This window comes from Strix aluco, chromosome 15, assembly GCF_031877795.1.
Source record: "Strix aluco isolate bStrAlu1 chromosome 15, bStrAlu1.hap1, whole genome shotgun sequence".
Classification (NCBI taxonomy): domain Eukaryota; kingdom Metazoa; phylum Chordata; class Aves; order Strigiformes; family Strigidae; genus Strix; species Strix aluco.
This window is the reverse complement of record NC_133945.1, coordinates 9,711,986-9,733,514: the sequence shown is the minus strand read 5'-3', so window position 1 is coordinate 9,733,514 and position 21,529 is coordinate 9,711,986. Positions and strand designations below refer to the sequence as shown.

Below are 21,529 nucleotides of genomic sequence, written 5' to 3'. Positions count from 1 at the left end.
AAGGCAGGAATCCTTTTATTTTTCCACAGAGCATTTTGTACAGAGGGCTTTAATCCTTGGTTGAGACTTCAGGTAGGTACTGTAACAAATTGCTATTCTCTTAACACCTTTCCATTTGCACTGTTTTGAAAAGGTCATAATTCATCATGACCCTTCTGGTTCTTGTTATTTCTCCCCAATAGCAGAAAGTATTTAAGAACAGCTAATAACTGCTTTACCCATCACACAGCTTTCTATGGATGGTTCTGCTTGAGAGAATAGCTTCTGTCACTGAGAGAAGATATTGCACAAGTGGATTTTGCTAGAATTCGAAATGATTTGCAGTGTAAAATTATTTTTGACCTTTGATTCTCTAAATGGGTTTGAATCCAGCCTACTTTAAATGCAAGTTCTTCTCACATCTTTCTCAGTGGCACTTAAAGCAAAACTGAGATTATCAAGTGAACTATTCCTTGGTGTAGGTGACAGACGATGTGTTATGGAGGGATCCTCAACGCTGCCTCCTGCTCCAGCTTAGTCCTGAATTTGAATCTCAGTGACTGTCAAGACACAGTAGCGCTGGTACAGTGAAACACCGTGCTGCTCAAGGAGTTCTTCTGGTGGCAGCAGGCCCATTAACATATCGTTTAAGCATTTATTTTTAGAATACTGCAAATAATAGGAGACTGAGCATTTAACTTCTGTAGATGCAAACTGACAAACCATACAGTATTGGCCAATATCCACAGAATTTTGTGCAAAGATTTCCAGCTGCGTTTTGCTTTATGTTACCTCTCAATTTTTAACAAAACCCAAACTATAACTCATTGACTCTCACCTCCTTTAACAAAATGCCACCCTTGTTTGAGAGTTCTTACTTGAGACTTTGATCTGAAAAAAAATTTCCTATTTGGTGTTAGAGACAGGATTAGAAACCAGGGGCTCCAACTGCTAATCCTTCCTACTACAGACCAGCCACAATACTTTGCAGTATTATACTTAAACAAGCAATTAACTTTTGCTGTACAAAGATGAGTCAAACTCTATAACTTCTCCATAAACTTTCAAGGTCTGGGGATTAGAGGACAGAACTAGAACTAAAAATTTTGATTTGGACCTCTGGCAGTTAAATACCTTGCTGAGGTATTTAACTAAAAAGAAACATCTCCATAACTCACCCTGCTGTATGAGTCCAGAGCAGGATATTATTATTCAAGCTGCATAGATAAAAGTCTACAAGTTAATAATCTTTTAAATTAATATGACATCTTATGTCAGATTAAGCCACTGTTTCAGAATTATAACATATTCAGATTATAACAGACTATTACTGTTACTTTTTTAACAAAGAAGTGGCAAATTTAAGGGAAAGCTTAGATCATATAGCACTATCATTCCTTAAGTGTAAGAGCTAAATTCAAACAAGTCTATTTACCATGCACAGCTTCACAATTACTTAAAAAAACCATATAACATTATTAGACACAAATGTACTTGACTTTCAGCACTAACACTGTGTAATTAAAAAATATCAAGTCTCAGCAACAGCAAACATGAGTTTTTGGTGTGTAGCACTACTGTCAGCCCATTGTTTTCTAAAAAATTTTCTAGGTCAGAGTAGTATGTCCCATTCAGATCTAGAAAAGAAAAATCCACGTAGTTTCCCCAGCAATAATCTAGTTTCACAGGAGTTCTGCAAACTCAGAATACCCAAACAAAGCTCAAGAGTAATTTGGCAAAGAGTTGCTGCCTAGTCCCAGTTACGTGCATTAAATGGTAACAAGATTCCCATGCTGGCACTTTAAACAATGTGGGTATTTCCTTTGTACATCTCACCAGCATTGGTCAACCCCAATGGATTTCACTAATAAAATATGCGAGTTTCACAGCTTTGAAAAAAAAAAAAAAATCTTTACAGAATAAGCAACTTTCATAGTCTCTTCTGTAAGCTCATATTCAAATGGTAGTTTGCAAAAAAGAGCAGCTCATTTTTGTGTTTGTGCTGGAGTTGATTTGACAATTGGTATTTCCTCAAGAGGACTCGCATTAGCAAGTGCATTATGTCAATACTAGGCATAAGTACTCCTGCAAGGAGTAGTGCTGCCCCATATATGCTGAAAGAAGAGTGAAATACTTAGAAACACGCTTTTAAGGTTACCTCTACTCTGTCCTTGCATCTTAAAGGCAAATGATCAGTTGGAAACATTTTACTTAAGGAATCAAGAAATCTCTATTAAAGTGCCCTGAAGAATTCTGACAAAGTAGAGCCCACTCCTGCAGATCTCATTTAACACACCACTTCAAAAGTCACCTACTTCTCACATCAAGTCAGTACTCTGCTGCCCGACCTCTCAATTCACTTGACTCCTAGAGGCAGTCAAATGCTGCCACATAACCTCCATCCACTACAGCAGCTGGTATATAGCCTAACTCCTGATCATCTTACATTACTGCCATACCTAGTATTTCCGTACCAAAATAAAAACATTCAAGCAACAGTTTGTCCGCTCTGAATCAAGAATTAGTGCGAATGACTAGTGCCTCACCTTTGTACTACCCAAAACACACAGCTGGCTGCCTATGAGGCTTTGAAGCCATCAGCTCCTCACGTAAGAAGAATGCAGCAACAAGCTATACCAGCACAAGGACTAGGCTGTTCACTATGCAGCATTTCCAGCACACTATCTGTTCTGGCAGGCATAATTTAACCACTTCAATTTATTTCAAGTGTCTGCTTAGAGAAAAAAAACACATCACATAGTTAATTCATAGGGGAGTGACTCGGAAGTGACTCATGTCCTATTACAAATACACCCAAACCCCCACACCTCAAAACACCCAGAGAATGGTGAATCAATATAAAAGAAAGGGTCTTTAAAACATTTTCCAGAGTCTTCTCACATCCAAGGCTTCTGAGGCTCTTAGTATTTGAAGTATTACTGGAAGTGTTCCATACAATTCCCTGTGCACAGATCTAAAAATAGCCATGGACATAGTAGTAAGTTTTTGTCTGTATTTGCAAGTCCCATACTTCCCTCTCAGGAACTCATTAATGATATTTTTTAAAAAAAGGAGTACTAAAACATTAGAAATTCTTTCAACAGTGCTGTGAATATCTATAATAATACATCAATAATAACAATTAAATTTAAATTGATACTCTAGTGTTGGATTGTGAATATAGTCTGTCTATTAAGAATAACTGCATTAAAACAGATGCCTTTTGCCGCCTCCTTGGATGGCCATGCTCTTTTCTGTACCAAGAAAGGCAGGTATCTGTAAGCGCAAGCCAAAAGCTAGTCTGGCTGCATGTGAGTAACTCAGCACAGTTGCCTTAACTGCAAATAGGCTTTGGAGTTCAGAGGAAACAGCCCCATCAATCCTAAAGAGATGAGAATATTACTTCTACCACAGGAGAAGTTCAGGAGCTCTTGAATTACATAGTTACAGGCTAGAAAGACTCAGTATTTTGAAGGGAAGCAGTAAGAGTCATTCAAATAAAGACACTGCTCTGACTAAGAGTAGTTAGGATGGATATTTAAAAACAAAACCAAAAAACATTGTGCATGTTTCACAAACCTGATAAAACAATGTCAATTTTGCTTTAAGAATTGATGAAACCAGATGATGGCCTTTGTGGATCTGCTCGTTGTCAGCTTAAGCTCTATAACAGCGCTAGCGCACAATATCTATCTGTTCTGACCATGACAGAAGTATCATTTTCTTGCCTGACAAGCCCTATTTATCCCATCTATACCCACAATGATATGAAGCATGCTAAGTTGCAAGAAGTCAAACAAGTACCTAACCCTGCTTCAGGTTTTGTTTGTTCTGGACACATTAAAACAGAAGTGAATGGCTTCACATGTTGTCCCACTAGAGACCAGGGAGGAAGAAAAAAAAAACCCACAACCAAAAACCACCACCAAAACAGAAACCACCTGACCAAAGCAATTCCTACCTTGGCCACAGTCTCACGTTTATGACATGAAAGGAAACATCATTTATGGGTGCAAAAAAGCTTGCAGATACATGCACTTGAACAACCAAACACTTGTTATTAGGCTCAAACTGACGAAGCTTCTACCTTTTCAGCTAAATCATAACTGAAATCCCAAGGTCCTTTCTCCAAGCCGCCATTCAAAATAGAATTTGTCTCCACCTGCTGGCAATGAAGAATTAACACCCAGTTGCCCAAACTACCACGGCAACCTCAAAAGAAAAAATGTTACAAGACGTTGAGACACATGATAAATGTATTCCTTTCTAACATACAGACAGAAACTGGGGTAGGATAATGAGGGCAAGGGAGAAGAGAGAAGAATCACATACTGATTACAAAGGAATTCCTATTCTAGTAGTTAAAAAACGAGGACAGACGTGACAATGTAACCAAACATACAATGAAGCTTTTGTCCCCAAACTACTTGGCTTGCATACAAGGAACAGAGGAACTTTGGTCGGTGGGGACAGGCTGAGGCGGAGGAAGAACGAGAGGCTGATGTTTGTGAGAAGAAAGTGTAATTGGGCAGTCTGCTTTAAGAAAGACGGTGAAGAAAAAAAAGCAAAAAACCACCCTGCTATTGTAGAATCCACCCACTCACTTCTGAAATGCTCAAAGACCCAGACAGGGATTTACAGCCAGCACTTCTAGGCACTGAATATGAAGCAGAAAACACTGAAATGCCCAGAGGCAGCTTCTGTGGTCCCAGAGAAGAAGTTTTCAGATTGTATGAGGTTATGGTCAGAGCCATTTTCTTTCAACAAGTCTGCTACTGCTGAGTCAGTCATTAAGCTTAGCCTTACAGACCATAGGAAGACACCTGCACGTTGCAATTTTCAGCTCTAGTTAACCAACCAACATGTTTTACTCTTTATTTTTAAACAAAGTCACATATCTTCCTGAAGAAATACAGACAGTTCAAAAGCAGACCAATATAATCCTACAGTTTACAAGCCAAAATAACGACAATAATAAAAAGAGCTGGTGCTCCATTGACTGTAAGACCAGGGTGAAGAAAATGCTAGTGCCGAGAAAGGTCATTATTTCACACATTGTCCAGAAACATTCACAAAGATCATAGTAATGTAAAGCTTCAAATTCCGGTGATGATTTTAAAACTATTAAAGATAATAAATTCAGTTCAAACCAAGCATATTCCATTTAATAGCTCATTTATACTAAATAAGAAAGGGAGTGCTGATGCAGAGGTTTTCTTTAGTCTTAGTTAAAATCAGTTCAGAAAAGATTTATTTTCTCAGAGTCCACTATATCTGGCTTATTTATTTACATGAGGCTATATCCAGCAAGGGTTTAAACTAAATGAAGGTATGGGTTTACACACATCATATGCAAGTATAAATAAAGGCATCTCCTTAAACCACCTGCTTCCTTTAAGAAGTTCTGCAGTTAAAAAAAAATTTTTTTAAACAGAAATGGTACTGCTGCTATTCCCCATGTACTCAGGGGATCAGACTTCCTTCAAACCTAGAAGCGAGGAATGGAAACTTGTTCAAGTTATTAAGGTCTTAATTTGTTTAGCGATCAATCCAGAAGCACCATTTGTATCCTCGAGAACAATCTATTACATTTTAAAAACTTTTGTGCAGTAAGTGCTTTTTATTACAATTAAGGTACTTTAGAATCTCCTGATGATGCAGCCTGCACAGCAAAATAATAGCACCCAGGATTTTCAAGGTGTTAGTGCCACAGACGCATGCAGTGGGACCGAGTTACACAGTATTTCTGTGACACACTGTATTGTTGCACTACTGACAAGTTCACAGTTCTGGTGCCTGCAGCAGTTCCGGTTGCCCCAGTAGCATTTGACAGGTTATATGAATGCCATCCAAAAAGATGCATGACAGAGCTATACCATGATGTTGAAGATGACAGCATATTAAATGATCACTTGCACGCCTGTATGCTTGGTTTTTGTGGGGCTTTTTTATTTTTTGGTATTTCCTGTTTAATCCTTAAAGCCAGAGAATGCAGAGGTAGGCCTACTAGTCTTGGAATGCTATTTATTCAACAAACTACATTTCTTTTTTCCAGTTTGATGCAATTTTATTGCTAACCAGTACAGGAACAAACCTCCCACATGAATCCAATCTGAATCTCTCCCTAAAAACAAAACCCATGCTTGATCATACCATTTCCCAGAAAAAAAAAAAAAATATCTTAACAGGCTGCTGATGCAATTATTGCTTACTATACCGGATTCTCTTAGTAGTTGTCTCATGTTAAATTCAAGTTCCCTGTGGCATGAACCATCTTTTTATTTCACATTTGAACAGTGCTTAAAACAGTAAAGTCTTAGTCTGTGTCTACAGATGCTAGGAATGATGGAACAATTAATCTATCTTCTCTCCCCACTGTACATCCTCCTCCCCACCCCCAGTGCTGTAACATGGAAATTGGTACATTTTTAGCCTAAGGAAGTGAGGTTTATACAATCATCCTGTGACAGTTTAACCTAGCCATTTTATTTATTCTTTAGCCATTCATTTAGCAGTCTCAGGATACTTCAGAGACAGATTTCAAAAGATATGCAACAAGCCTCAAATAGGCATCTTATTAGTGGAGAGAGATGAGTACCCAAGGGCTGTAACATGAGTTTAACTACAGTATTAGACACTAGCGAACCCACAGTATTAGACACTAGAGGAGCAGTGTGAAGAAACAAAGAAGAGTTTCACTACTGAATTTCTCTAGTTTTCCTTTAGCTATATAGAGTTCCTTTGTTTCTATCCTCTGCCTAGCTCCTCTAATTAAACATTGTTAACATATGCAGGTATGAAGAATTTCACCTTTATCTGTCTCTTTTCCTTTTTTTTTTTTTTTTTAAAAAAAAAAGCGCTGAATACAATTTGGGAACAGAACACCCAAAACAAAGAATTCTACCTGCAGATTGAAGCGTAATTAATATGCTAAAATCATAAAGATACATTTATTAGAACAATTAGGAAATCATCCCATACTATTTTCCAAAAACTAGTAACCATGGTACTAGGTGCATGGATCAGTACCTTGTCTCACTGAACAGGGAAGAAAAAGAGAGAAAAAAAGTGCATCTCCATCTTGTACATAGGAATAGTAAGGAGTGGATTATGAACAGCTGTCAGAAACATATTCCACACCAGAAGTGCAGCTATTTTGGCACAAGAGCATGAAGACCTAATAACAAGAAAGCAAGGAAGATAGCACATTTTTACGCTCACTGTCATCTTTCAGTTGCTTATCCAAGTTTCACTTGCAGACGTCAGGATGAAAAGAAACAGTCAAATAGCAGCAGCCAGAATGGGTGTTGCATTCACTTCAAAAGATCTGCATGCAGGAATAGTTTGCCAGTTTCAATACAGTGCAAGCTGGCAGGACTGGAAAGCTACAAATTAAGTGTGCCTTCATCAGTGACCTACTATGAACAGACCTACTGAGCTGCTAAAATATTTTTAGTTCAACCAATTCCTGCCTTTTTTGGTTCCTCTTGCTCTTCCAGTTTATCCAGTCATGTGCACTTTTCCACTCCCTCTTATTGCCATGTAGTTTTTCAAGTTTGGCTCCTATTACCACTTGTTTCTGCTGCTGAAGCGCTCAGATTTACAGCATTACTACAAACAGCTCATATAATAGCTAAGTCTTGCATGTAGCAAGCAATCTTTCAACTGAAGAGAGATTTATACAACAGGGAACTTTTTTCCTCCCACCGGGAAGATGGATGTACTCACCAGCTGATACTCGCTCCGACGGCTGAAGGCTTCCTTGATTCCCGAATCCCTCCAGAGCGCACCCAGTGCGGGTACATACAGCTGGAAGGTGGCAGGCTCTATGGGCATTCCAGCTTTGTTTTCAAAAGCCATCAAAAACATTCCATGCTTCTCATTCTCCGTGTACTGCCAAGGGATCCCCAGTTTGTCCCGTGCATCAACCAGAACCCTGCAGCCCTAAAGAATGATTCAGATAAGAAAGTCAGTGATAAAATGACTGAAGTGTAAAAGAACAAGGACTCAGAGGTACTTGAAGCTGCCTTTTTTTTTTTTTTAAACACTATTCTGGTGAGACTGAACTCAGGAGAGAATCATAAACATTGTTTATTGCAACATCTTAGTCAAAATGTATTTTTCCAGGTGGAAAAAAAATATATAAATAGCAGCAACAGCTAGTTGCAACAAGCAATACTACCAACAGATAATAAAAGTAAACATCAAATGCTTAAGAAAAGTATCTGGAAACTAAGGTATGATCCTCATAGCTGTAGTTTTGAAAGTAACACCATGCCTAAAACCATATTCTTCCATCTTTCTCTTTGCATTTTTACAGATCAAAAAGGATACTAGTTTTCTCAACCATTAGGAGATCCAAAAAGCATTAAAAAAAATATTGTTGAAAGAACATACTGTACATTCTGGTGAAGTAAAGTATATTAAGTGCCCAAAATTTGAGGATACTTAGTAACTTCTAGTGCTGTATGCATCCACCAACTAGTTAAACATTTAGGTAAGACAGACAGCAATACCAAACTAGCAAGATCAAAAAGCATGTTGCTGTAAAGCACAATTTTGACACGATCTGTTTGGATGCTATACAACACAGCTACCCAACTTAACAGATTTCTTGAAAGTTTGCTGTAAATGAGCATCTTCCACTGAGACACTTTCATCCACATGGTTGTCTCCAGTAGGAAAGCCCAGCGGCAAAAAGACTGAAGACATTGCTTATATTTCAAGCAGGTGCAGTTTTCCATCAGCATCAGCTTACTTTTTGAACTTGCCACACATTTGCTAAGATGTCATGACTGGTAGGTTTTGGTACTCTAATTCTGAAAAAAAAAAATCTGGAAGGAAAGTGATCTAGTTCTCAAATTTAACTCAGGACTACTGAGACTGCTTAATTTCACATTTTGCAGTTTTTATGGAAACTTAGTTTCATATTCATGGCAACAAGCCAAACATATGAAGTTAAGTAACTTTAAAACTTCAGTCTTGAATCTAACTACACCTATACTAAATTGCTTCAGATGGCCAAGAGTTATTTCTCAACAGTAAGCACCATTTAAATAATAGATAGATCTGTTAATGGTGCTTAGCATCTCAAGCACCATCTAATTCACAAGTAAAATCTGTGTGTGTAATATTAAACTACTTTTCTCATTGTGTTGATCTTTGGTTTTACAGTTTATGAAAATAAATAAAAAACAAAACTGAAGTTTTGTTTCCACATGAACCTCCACATTACTGAACTGATTTTTTTTTTTGCATACTTTAAGCTATTAAGAGTGTACGTATGTTTTCTTAGCACTTGAACCTTTCACCTCTCCAGTCCTTTAACAGCACCATACAACAAGAACAGTAACTTTCCCAGTGGAAATTAAGATTGGAGAGGCAAGTGAGAAGCAACTTAGTGTGAGTGTCACAGAACTGGAACTCAAAGCAAAGCATCGTAATTGTCACTATGTAACAGTGTTCCTGAAGTGCAGTTTCCCAAAAATGTAAATATTTATAATTCTGTAGTGATTGTTACTTTCTTTTTATAAAGTAGAGAATATATCTCCACAATACCATGAAAAGATGAAAATTGAGTATTTACAAACTGCTGTTTTAAATTCTAGACATAACTATCTAGTAACCCTGTCATACAGACAAAAAGCCAACTTTCATTCCTAGTTACAGAATTTATTCCTTTATTAATGGAAGTCTTTAGATTTGCATTATTCAAACAGTGTTAACAAGTGTAAGCATGAAGGAAAAACACTTCTAAGGCTCTGTCTCTGAAGAGCAGATGCCTGCACGACATCTCACGACCTTAGACACTTCTGCAAACCCATCACTTGCACAGAACAGCCTCCCGGCTGCAATTCAAAGTCAGTGTCAGCTCCCCCCTAACCCCAGTCGAGAACTGCAAGATTTTCCAAAGCATTGTGGTAACTGAGCCTGGTGAGACTCTGCTATTTCTATTTAATGCCAGGTTTGTTTCTGTTCAACAAGAAGTGTTTATGAACAGAAATGGTTAATTGGCTGGCAATCCCCATCTCCCCACCCTTGGGCCCTTCCAGAGCTCCCAGCCCACACAGGCCAGCTCTGACCTTTCACCTGCTTCGGCTCCAGCTCTCTGTAACCATCTCCCCCAGCCACTCAGCTCAGCTCCGGCTTTTCCATCTTACAGCTTTCAGACTGATTTAACCCTTCCCCATCTCACAGCTGCCGCAGTCCCTTCAGAGGGTTTGCAAGACTGCACAATTCCTGTTTGGATAAAGCGGCACCGGGACCTCAGGCTCGGGTTTCCCCACACTGTTGCTTTGCCTTTTTCTGCTCCCACTGGAAATATGGAGGATCTCAAGAGACTGTTGTTAAGGAAAGTTTCATCATTTGTTTGGAGAGAACCACAAAAGAGAGTTTCAACCAAGGGCGTAGAGACTGCTCCTGTCCCAGAATAGTCACTTATCTGCTGGCTGCTGCTCCTTGCAAATGCAGGTTTGGATCTCCCTGGGGCAAGAGAGGGAACTAAACTTAGACCTCACAGACCCTATGCGAGTGCATTAACTACTGTAAGGTCACCCACAGGGAGCTTGTAGCATCAGCACCTTCCTCTGTTTGAGCAAGAAATGGTTGCCACCGAATCACATACAGAGCCCAATCTGGGACCAAGTGGCAGATTCAGATGTAGAGATGTCACCATTAGTACTGACAAAACAGACATATATAGACATGCGTACAAGGTCAAGTTTAAAGACTGAATGAAGAACATAAATCCAGGAAGTGACTTAGCAGGAATGCTGTCCTATGCATAACCACAGGAACAGCACTTCTCAAAAAAAAAAAAAAAAAAAAAAAAAAAAAAATCAGAATTTGTAGAACACACCAGCTTTGAGATATACACCTAAAATGCACCAGGAGTAAAAGCTTTACATAACAAGTAAAATAGCCAATGTTTCTTCCCCTCAGCTCTTAGCAGTTAAGAGTATTTGTGACTCAGCAAGATCCCCAGTAAAGTGAATCTAGACTTTTCTCCATCTGAAGTGAATCGAAACATTTCTCCATCTCTGCAGAACAGTTCCATAGATGCTACAAGCAGATGTCAGAAAGATGAGGAGAAACAGAGGAACTGCCAAATTTAGAGCCCATGAAATGTGAGAATAGCAATACAGAGTTACTGCTTACACTATTTTTTGCAGCCACAATGAGCATTTGATAATCCTTGCCCCATTCCCCCGCAGAACAAGTTACCATAGGAAAGGTTCCCTCCTTCCAGAAACACATTCAAAACACTTTCCATATCTTTTTTCTCCAAAAAGACCATCATGGGAGATAGCCAGAGAGTCACTTCTATCCTCAAGTAAAACTGCTTAAAAGTTTATAGGTACTATTGATGCCCAGAGGTAAAGATTTCACTTAGAAGATTAAATTTAAATAAATTAAAAGAATTTCCATTTATTATAGAATAAGCAGAATAGTGTAATATATTTAATAATAAAGTATATTTATCAAAACGGAATTTGGACTAAGACACCATTGGTACTAATAAGAAAAAACCCACCAAGTCTTATTAAATGTACAACACTCCCTCCCAAGCTCTAATAAGGAAGGTAGCACCAGACTATTTCCACTGCAGTGCTCATTTCACAGTAAACCTTCTCAACACTGCTATGACAGTTTTTCTGATTTTCTACTACTATAGAAAATGTCAATTTTCTCTTTCATTCAGAAGACTGAATATGGTCAATTACCATGCTGTTTTCAAATTTGGAATATGGAAAAAAAATATGGCAACAGCTTTTGATATGAAATAAACTTCTGAACAGTTCAACTGATTTAAAGCTTTTGTGCTGTAATCAAAGCAGGACCCAGAATAAGCACAGATGGAAAGAATTAAAATTCACAGATAAGGATAGTGTCAGGCATTAGAAAATGGCAAAACAGCAGCATACTGGAAGCACCAGTTAAGGAGGGGAAAAAAGGAAATTCTTCGTTCCGTTCCTAATAATTGGCACACACAAAACCTGAGTGGAGATAGGGTAGCACAATTAAAGGTGTAACAAGAGTGTGACATGCGATCTAACTCATGAAGTATTGTATCTTATGCAGAAGAACACACTAAAGAGATCTAGAAATCCACAGTTTTGAAAAAAGATAACCAAGGCACGATATACCAGGAAACCACAGAAATTACAAATGAATTGGAGAAGGGGGGTAGAAAAAGTCTTCTTTCCATGCCCCTTGCTACATAAGAATGAGTAGTACAGCAACACAGTTATCAAACAGAAGTTAAACTAAAAGAAGGGGTTTTTCTATACACCCCCCAGTGACAAACTCATTTACATAGGATGTTGGCCAAAACTATAAATGGATTCAAAAAGCAATCAAGACAAATTGATGGAAGAAAGGTCCAAAGAGGACTATTCAATTACATTCCAGATGCAGCTCCTGGCTCAAGAAGTTTCCAAAACCAAAGGCTGCCAATAACTGGAGGAGTATACCAAAGTATCACATTGCCTTGTTCTTGTACCCGTTTTTGGTTGTGGTTTTTTTTTCATGTCAGAGACAAAGCGCTAGATCCTTGGCCTGACAGAGCACAGCTGTTAGGCACTAAGCAGAATGTTTGCTACTCACCAGCAGTATGAAGGTTTTATGAGCATTTGCGCAAATGCTCATTACTAGGACTGACTCAAATATATTTTTTGTCTCCTTTACTTTTGAAAACATTCTAGCTTTGGAAAAAAAATATCCAGGTCATCTTGCATTTTAAAATAATAAAGTGATCTTGCCGGAATTATTAAAAAGGTTATCACCAGCTCATGTCACTTGAAGCCAGTGACGCTTGCCAATACATGAAAAGAAACGTTGCAGAGCAGCTTGATTTAAAAATATCTTACATCAATAGTTACACTACTACATTAAACACAACATTCACATTTTAAATTATTTACATACTCCAGTACTTGAAGGATCCGTTATCCTTAAAATCTCGCACCTTTCACCAAATGGACCAACTCAGAGGCCGAGTGAACTCACCCCAGTTAAGCACCAAACACACAATGGAAACAATAGGTTTGGGGGGCCCTCGCTCGTAAGCAAGGGCAGGTCCTTCCATGCACAGACCAGCAGTCACGGGATCAAAAGATTTTATTATTGTAGTCAAGTGTCTAGAGAGAATTTGCAAAACTACTTAGAGTTTGTATACAAATAGAAAAGTCTCCTACAGTGCATTTTCTCAAAATAATTTTAAGGAACTACTAGTGGGTATGAGATCACAGACAACAGAGTAACTGTTGTTACACGTGAAATACTGCAGCAGCTACTTTTTAAGTTTTTACCATTAATACACTGCTCTAGAGGGAAAGCCCTCTATCTCCAGCATCTGTATATTACTGTATATTGCTGTTGCCAGAGAAGTGCTGATCACTGCTGAATACTTGATCAGGGGACTCCAAGTCACAGCAAACAGGCAATACTGTCTTTGCCTGGGTGTAAACCAACATGACCATTGCAGGCAACAGGGAGATTCAAACCTGTTTCCTACTGTGTGCTTTTCCTCATCGTTGTTGAGAAGGAACTGGCAGAGTCTGGGGATCACAATTCACAGAGACCAATATAAATCTGAGCTAATACCAAACAGAGTGCTCCCACCTCAACAAGATATTTCTAACAGCCCCTTTATGCCAGTGGAACAGTACAGAGTGATGCAGCAATACGAACACAGGTCCAGCTAGGCCGTAACTGTACCAAAAAACTGCAACAGCTCTGCGATCACTGGTGCCAATACAAGACAGAGAAAGCTGAATCACACAGCCATAGATGGGACCGGACTCTTCAGCAGCAATGCTTACTGGCAAGTAAAGAAAGACGATAAAATGTAACCTACTTGTATTTTTAGAAAACATCTCTTAACCTTCTAAAAAAGACATTTTCAAATACGATTTTTAAAAATAAAGTTGTCAGTGTTTGCAAATATAGTTGCATGCACTTTTTTTAAATTGCCATCTGGGACAGTGGGAAGAAGGTGATCTAACAAAGTAATAGCAAGACAATCAGATTTTTACAGCATGCTATCATAAAAGCATTAATGGTGTTTTTATTTGATCTGTGTCCTTGGAATGTTATAGCCAAGCAGCAGCCAAGATCCCAATGTCATTAAGGATAAGGCTGCACATGACAGAGCAGTCAGTCTAACAACTAGGTACCATCAAAAGGAGCATCTTTCCTGATAGTGTAGTTCCACCCTCTCCTGTCTGATAGGTTTGTCATTTGTCTGAGCCCACAAGCCAATCCAGTGAGCAGACATCACCAACAGCCTAGTCATTTATATAAAAAGTGATTTCCACTACCTATATTAGTTTGCTGTGAGACAGACAAAAGGGTAGGGGTCAGAGCAGCACCAGTTAGACAACAAAAAGGCTCACCAGTTATGCATGTATTTTCACCATTCACATTCTCCAGTGCCACCCAGGTGAGAGCAGGGTAAACAGTAAAGATGACCTACCTTACAGCCCAACACACAAATAAAAAATGGGAACAAAGGGGAAATGTCATTTACTTAGTCCACAGGAACACAAACATTAAGAAACGTTTGGATTAGCCACTGAATCTCTGAACTGGGAGCAGCAGTGATGTCTGCTTGTCTGAAAAGTCTGAAAAAGAGTCCTTGTCTTTGACTGAATCCAGCAAAATTATGATAAATGCAGCAGAAGGAAAATACTCTCACTGCAAGCTTTACTTGCAGCAGAGAGATGACGACCTCAGAGGTGATGACGTGTGCAGGACCTTAAAGTTCTGAGCTTTCAGAATTACATTACCAGGTTTCTCCTTTTCCTGAGACCATCATACTAATATCTAGTTCACGTTTTCAATGGAGCAGAAGCAGCATTTGCAGTTCCGAAAGTATCCCCATCAGGTTTGCAAGATCCTGTCATGCTGCCCTCAGATATACTGCCACAGTATCCAGCAGATGTGCTTAGACAGAAGGGAAGGGTAGAGAGAGGGGGCCTTCAACATTAGGATAAGACCAGCTCCTCACTCCCACACGGGTGAAAAACTCATACAAGTGAAGGAAGCTCATTTGGAAACTCTACAGCCTCCGATTCCTTCTAGCTTTTTCTCCTATTGTAATTAGTCTTGAACTTACTTTTTCAAGCGATTTGTACTAGTTTGCTCCAAAGCTTTCTTGTAAACATTATTAGTAGCACAATTTGCTGATTTCTTTGCCAATACTGTTTCCAAATTAATCATAAAAATATATGTATACTCAACCAACTGAATATAAGCTCCCAAATTTAGTCACTCAAGTGACTAAACTTCTGTCTGGAAAACATGAAAGTATGTGTCTACAGTCTCCAGGGACTAACTCATGTTCTGCAATACTAATGACTACATCACAAGAGCATTGTAAACTCTATTTTGGAACAACAATGAATATTTATCATTTATTATTGACCATTACTCCTCTTCCACTATCGACCATGATGAAGGTAGATTGCTCTCTCCTAGCCCAGACAAGACACCCCAAATGCAAAAAGACCACCAGAGCTGACAGAATTTGTATTTAAGACACAGAACATACATCAACTGGAAGTTAGTAAGAGTTTAATTGATTAAATGAACCCAGAACAGTTAGACCAACAAGATTCATAAGGATTGTTTATTTTCTACATAATTTGGGGAATATTATTTTTCATATTAAAAGAACCACTACACAGTAAAAGCAAAAAACAAAGATAACCAGATTTAAATACCAGTTCTATCACAGAAATTTAGCACTTCTACATTAAATTCAATGGGAAAGCTCCTAATTAGTCACAGTTCCTAGAGTATTCTCCTTGTCACTCCTTTTAAAAGAAACTGTCCCAGCAGAAATGAGATTGACACTGTCCTGCGACCAACTACAAGTATAGCTAGATCCCAACTCTGGAGTAACTGAGTGTCGCTATCATCACCTCCTAACAGGTTACCAAATTTGTTTGCATGTAAACCCAAGGAAATGCGTAGTCAAGTCCATTTAAAGAATAACAAGAGTTCACATAATGGAAATATGTATTCTCTCTTCATTTGTAGGCTATTAGAAGAAATACGCTTGCACTACAAATGACTAGGCAATTTGAATACAAAGTGTAGCTCCCAACTAAATTGAGGAATATTCTTTTCCCACTTCCCAGAGTTTGTATCTGTACCTGACTGAAACCTGCAAGTTGCGAGTTTTCTTGTTTTGTTTTTCAATGACACTTAGGGTCAGAGACCATAAACACAACATAAGCCCATTCAGGGTACAGAAAATACCTGCAACAATGAAGCAGCAGGAGTCCAGGTTTAGTATTGGTTGCAGAAGTCCAAACTTCTTAAAATGGACTTCAGCACAGGCTACTCATTTTGCCCGCTTTACTGCCACTCATATTCAAGCTGTCAAGAAGAAATGCTTTTGGGTATGCCACGTGTATTGCAACTGCACTCAAAAGTCCCAAAGATATATCCCCAGGGAGTTTTCATGTCCAAAATCTTTGGTTGTTTTTTCCCCACTCAGAGCCCACAAATGAAGTAACACACCATTTCCTGAGTACTCCTCTCCACCACAATTCCAGGCTTTTCAATTCCTTAGTCTATCACCACAATTCAGGCCACAGACAACAAGAAAACACACATGTATCGAAACCTTGAGCTGGCCTTCTCATTTTCAACATAGAAGCTAACATTAGCAAAAAACTCAACAGATTATACTTTAGGCTTTTAAAAGCTGAATTTTTTTCTCTCTTCAGATTGAAATCTCCCAAACAAGCTGGTGCAAGTACCACTCTGATGCTTGTAGATTAATTATTTTCTTACACAGCTAAACCGGGTTTTTTCAAGCAGCATGATATTCTCATACTTGAAACAAAAAAAACATTTAGACAAGGAACATCAGAGCCATGATTCATCAAGTATCTAAGCTCTTTAACTATTATCAAAGGAAGCAACTAGAATAGCAAGGCCAACCCATCTGTTTTGGAAGTTATCAAAAGATCCCTTCAACTACAGTTGGAAGGCATCGAAATGCTCATGTAACACCACCAGCCATTTCTTCGATTTGAAACTTAAGGTACACAAAAGTTTTCCAAGTTTCTCTGTATATCCAAGAGTTGCCTTAAAATTCATGCTGCAGCAGCATGCCCTGTCCTATCCACTTTCCTTTTCCAGGTGGGTGTGCGAAAGTCATGAAGCCTGTGTACTCATACCAGAACATTAACACTACTGCTTTTCACTTCAATCATCAAAAAGTTCCAAAAAGTTACTTTGAAACTTAGCCTCGATTAACAAGCAAAACCCTAGTTAACCGATGACTATTTACCTTAAACCAAAGCAAAACTAATGTATTTGAAGACCATCCCACAAATGCCAGAAAAAGCTAGCAAGGCCCTGAACCATCACCTGTACTAAATGGAAAAGTAAATTCTGTATCATAGATTTACTTCATTTCAGCATTTTGTTTCTAACTAGGGTTTCCTGAAGTGGGGGATGAGAAACAGAGCGAACAGGGTAAGGAAAGAACTCAGCATTAAGAAGATATCAGAAAAGTGAGAAGCTGAAAACTCAAAGTGGAAGCTGACAATGTCAGTTCATACATAGCACTGTTATTTTCAAAGAGGTTTCAGGTTCTGCTCTCTGAATCAGTTCCTTCATTCTCCATAAGCTGTACAGACTGCCTAAATACTACTGCAATAAGCACTTTAGAATTATCAAGCACTATTGAGAGAGTAGTAATCCTCCTCCTTCAGAGAGAAGTTTAGTCATGGTTGGAAAATGAAAATTGACCATTTAATCCCAGAGATTTACACTGCATTTCTAACTCAGATCTCAGTGTTGTAGAAGCTTAACAGAACCATTGTTTGACCATGCCGAGAACTGTGTGGAAAAAGGGGCTAAGGTTGCTGCAGCTGTACTTCACAACGTCAGATTTATATGCTATTCGATTTCACGTTGTCCACATATCATATTATAAAAATTAATCTTATATATTTTCTTATAAGTTAGATACATGGTGATCTCCTCTCCATTTAGTCTTAATGGATGATCATTCTAGTCTGAACTTCCTGAAAAAGTGAAAAGAACCTGTAGTCTAAATATTATAGAAAGAATAGCAATCAGGTTCACTTGACAATTTGCATCGTTAAAGTAGTAAAATAAGTTTACTTGAAACATCTTATGGTTATCCACAGAAGTTTAATACAAGAAAGTATTACACAATTATCCTAAAATAAATGCACTGACAACATCACTCTGTTTTGAACGCCCTGTAATTCTGTCTTGGTATTTGATTCCTTCCTGATGATTATGGCAGAATATCAAGGTGTTATTAGGTTTCCTTCAGATGAGCAAAACACAAACAGAACATCTACTGCCTTCTCCCCACACTCCAGTCTCGGAACTCCTTCCCACCAGAAAACTCATTTAGTTCCCTTTGTTTGCTCTCTCTCCTTCTGCAAACTCCTTCCATGGAGACCACTCCTGAGCCATTGCCCAAAACCTATACGTGAAGAGTAAACACTATTCTTATATGCAAGAGCCATCTCTGTCATCTGGAGAAGAGAAGGAAGAGTCAGACAGATGCGATCCATGTGCCTAGAAGGGTAGCCTAACCTAACGCTCCCAAATCATCAACTGCAAGGCCAAAAGGGTAATCTGCTGAACCATATTAACGCACTTTAAAAACACTTCCCGATTTTAGTTTGATTATTAGGAGGCTTAAAAAGGTCTTCAGCTAACAACATACCAAGAAGTGTTGTTAACTACCCATCTTGAAATCAGAATACTTGACTGCTACCTTGAGGACCTGAATTCTACTCAAGTTCTACAAATTTGCCCAAAGCCATCCAACAGACAAGTGTTTCAAGTGCAAAACTCTGTCTCCCCTACTACAAGATGAAGATGCTTATTTTCCTTTCCAAAGCACACCAAGTTCTACTGCTGAAAGCTCTATACCTTCTGCATACATATTACATTTTACCATAACTAGTATTGCTTAGATAACTTAAAGAGGAAGGAGTCTTGGATTTTTTCTGTTTTCACAAACTGCTTCCTTAAAAGCCTCTGCTACTACTTTAAATCAGTAGCAGTAACAAATAAATCACTGGCAGTACCAAAGTAAGCATTAAGACCTCTAAAATAAGACTCCTTACTTCTACGTGTATAGATAAAAACTTGTAACCTCTTTGCTCACACAACTACAATGAAAGAGAAGCTTCCAAGCTTCAACTTTCTTGCAGTTAATGGGCTCCTGCAATTCTGAAAATGGACAAAAAAAGGAAAAGAAAATTAGTCAACAATTTTCCTGTTCCGTAACAGAAGCAAAAGCCCTTCATGGAATAGCAGCATGCTTAGAAACAAGAGCCATTGTATGTGTGTGCCCATTAAGTGCATATAAAACTTCAATTTAAAAACCAAATCTGAAAATTCGGAAGTAACTTGTTATCCTTAACTTGCACAGTTCCCTTTCTTTAATTTTCTATGAAATCTTAGAGCCTCACAAATCCATGCCCACCTAAGAATGGAGACTGTCCTACAGAAAAATACAGGCAAGAAAGTAGCAGATCCTTTAGAGGAAGATTATGAAGAGATACAGATATTCTTAAGTGAGCTTTCTATGCATCTTTAGGTATTTTCTGAAATACAATCACTTCTACCTGCACAGGGCATCAAAGCTTGTTTCCCAGAGAGAAACAGTATTTGCCAAGGCTGATTTTCCTTAAATGTCTGTAGACCAAAGGCTCTATCTGTAGGCTCTACCTTTATAATCTGTAGGCTCTGCCTTTATAATCTCCAGTCATTAGAGAAATATACTACCAGCACTGTAAAGCCTGCACACACATTGAACAAGAACTTTTTTGCAAAGGTACCAAAATAAAGTTATTTCCACTTCAGTGCTATGCTTGATAACATCCCACACTACCCAACTCTACGGGCCTACGCTCCCCTATTTCTAAAGGGGTACCGAGTAACAATCACTCGCAGCCACATCTATACAAGCACCCATTTCTCATCCCATCTCGAGGCACATAGACTCAGGGCATTTAGCAGAGGCATGGAAAGTCCTCCTCATTTCTTCAAATTTTGAAGTTTCTCAAATTCTGACTTCGAGGATGCCCGCATAATGTTTTTTCCAGAACGCAGGCCACACCTATATCCTCTTTCCTCTGCGTTCCCACAAAGCTTTTCTCAATCCCCTTTGCAGGGAAGTTTCCTCTGAGCTTTCTTCATCGAGGCCTTCCGACGGATAACGCTTGGAGCCCCACAGAGCCTCGCCTCCCGCAGCCCGCCGGGCAGCCGCACAAAAGGCACACGCCTTCCGAAACACCTGCACCACAGAAACCCCTTCCCCGGAGAGGCGGGGGGTGCACCGGGGAGGTGCGGCGGAGCCCCGGCCGAGCTCACATCCTTTTCCGACGGTGATTCCGGGCTCGGCCCAAACTCCCCAAACCGCCGTGGATGCGTCGGCGCCGGCCTCCATCCTCGACGGTTCCGGGCGACTGCGACTGGAGCCGTCGCTCCCCACCCCCTCCTCCCCGCCCGGGGCCCCCTCCCGCCCCTCACCTTGAGGATGTTCTCGTAGATGGTGGCCCGAAACTCCAGCAGCGCCTTCTGGTCGAACTCGCGACCGTGGATGATCCGCATCTGCTTGAGGAAGGTGGACTTGCCGCTCTCGCCGGCGCCCAGCAGCAGGATCTTGACCAGGCGGCGCACGGCCCGCCTCTCCCGGGCCAGCATCGCGTCGATCTCCCGGCTCCGCCGCCGCGCCTCCCGCTCCGCATCGCGGCTCCGCTCCTTGCCCTCCCGCCGCGGCTGCTCCCCCGCGCGGCCCGTGGCCTCGGCCGGCAGCAGGCAGCGGCTCAGGGTGCGCACCACGCCGGACATGGCGGCTGCGGGACGGCGGGAGCGCTCACAACGCCGCGGAGACCCCAGCCAGCTCCGCCAGCATCGGGCGGAGGCCGCCGAGACGCTGGGACCCGGGAGGAGGAGCAGCAGCAGCCGCAGCCGGGGGCTAAGGGCCGGGACCGCCCATTCCCCTTCTCCCGGCTCGGCTGGGCGACGCTGCGGAGGGAGGGGAGGCGGGGTGCGGCCCAGGGAGGCCGGCCGGCCGGCCGGGGGGAGGGGTGGCGGCGGCGGCGGGGCGCGGCCCGCAGGCCCTGCCCGGGGAGGGGGCACCGCCGCCCCACTCCTCTCCGAGCGGCGAGAGGACGCCGCGGGTCGGGGAGCGGCGGGAAGACGTCCCCGAGCCCCTCAGCCCGGGTTCAGCCAGCGGCCGCCTCCAGTCCCGCTGAGGCGCGGCGGGGCGGGGGGACGCGGAGCCCCCGGCCCCTGCACTCGGGGAGCGCTGCCGCCGCCGCCTGCGGAGGGAGGTGCCCGCTCGGCCCTCCCGCCCCGCCAACACTGCATCTCATTGGGCGACAGGAGTGCCGGTCAACGCCTCCCTCTTCCAATTGGAGAAGCTGACATTGCGGGGCGGGGTTAGGCGGGCGACAGGGCTCAAGGCACGGCAGCGCCGGGAGGGACAGCGCGGGGACGGAGGCGGGGCTGCCCCGCGAGAGGCGGGATA

At 40.9% G+C, this 21,529-nt stretch overlaps 1 protein-coding gene across 1 annotated transcript in view; it reads right to left on the bottom strand.

Moving 5' to 3' along the window:
• Positions 1-21,305, bottom strand: part of GNA12 (G protein subunit alpha 12) — a 44,465-nt gene extending 23,160 nt beyond the window's left edge. Inside the window, exons 1-2 of the mRNA XM_074840534.1 lie at positions 20,527-21,305; positions 7,708-7,923 (exon numbers count right to left, since the gene is read on the bottom strand). Coding sequence (XP_074696635.1) covers positions 7,708-7,923; positions 20,527-20,847 — 537 coding nt within the window. The 5' untranslated portion in view covers positions 20,848-21,305. The remainder of the gene's footprint in view (positions 1-7,707; positions 7,924-20,526) is intronic.
• Positions 21,306-21,529: the final 224 nt, after the last annotated feature.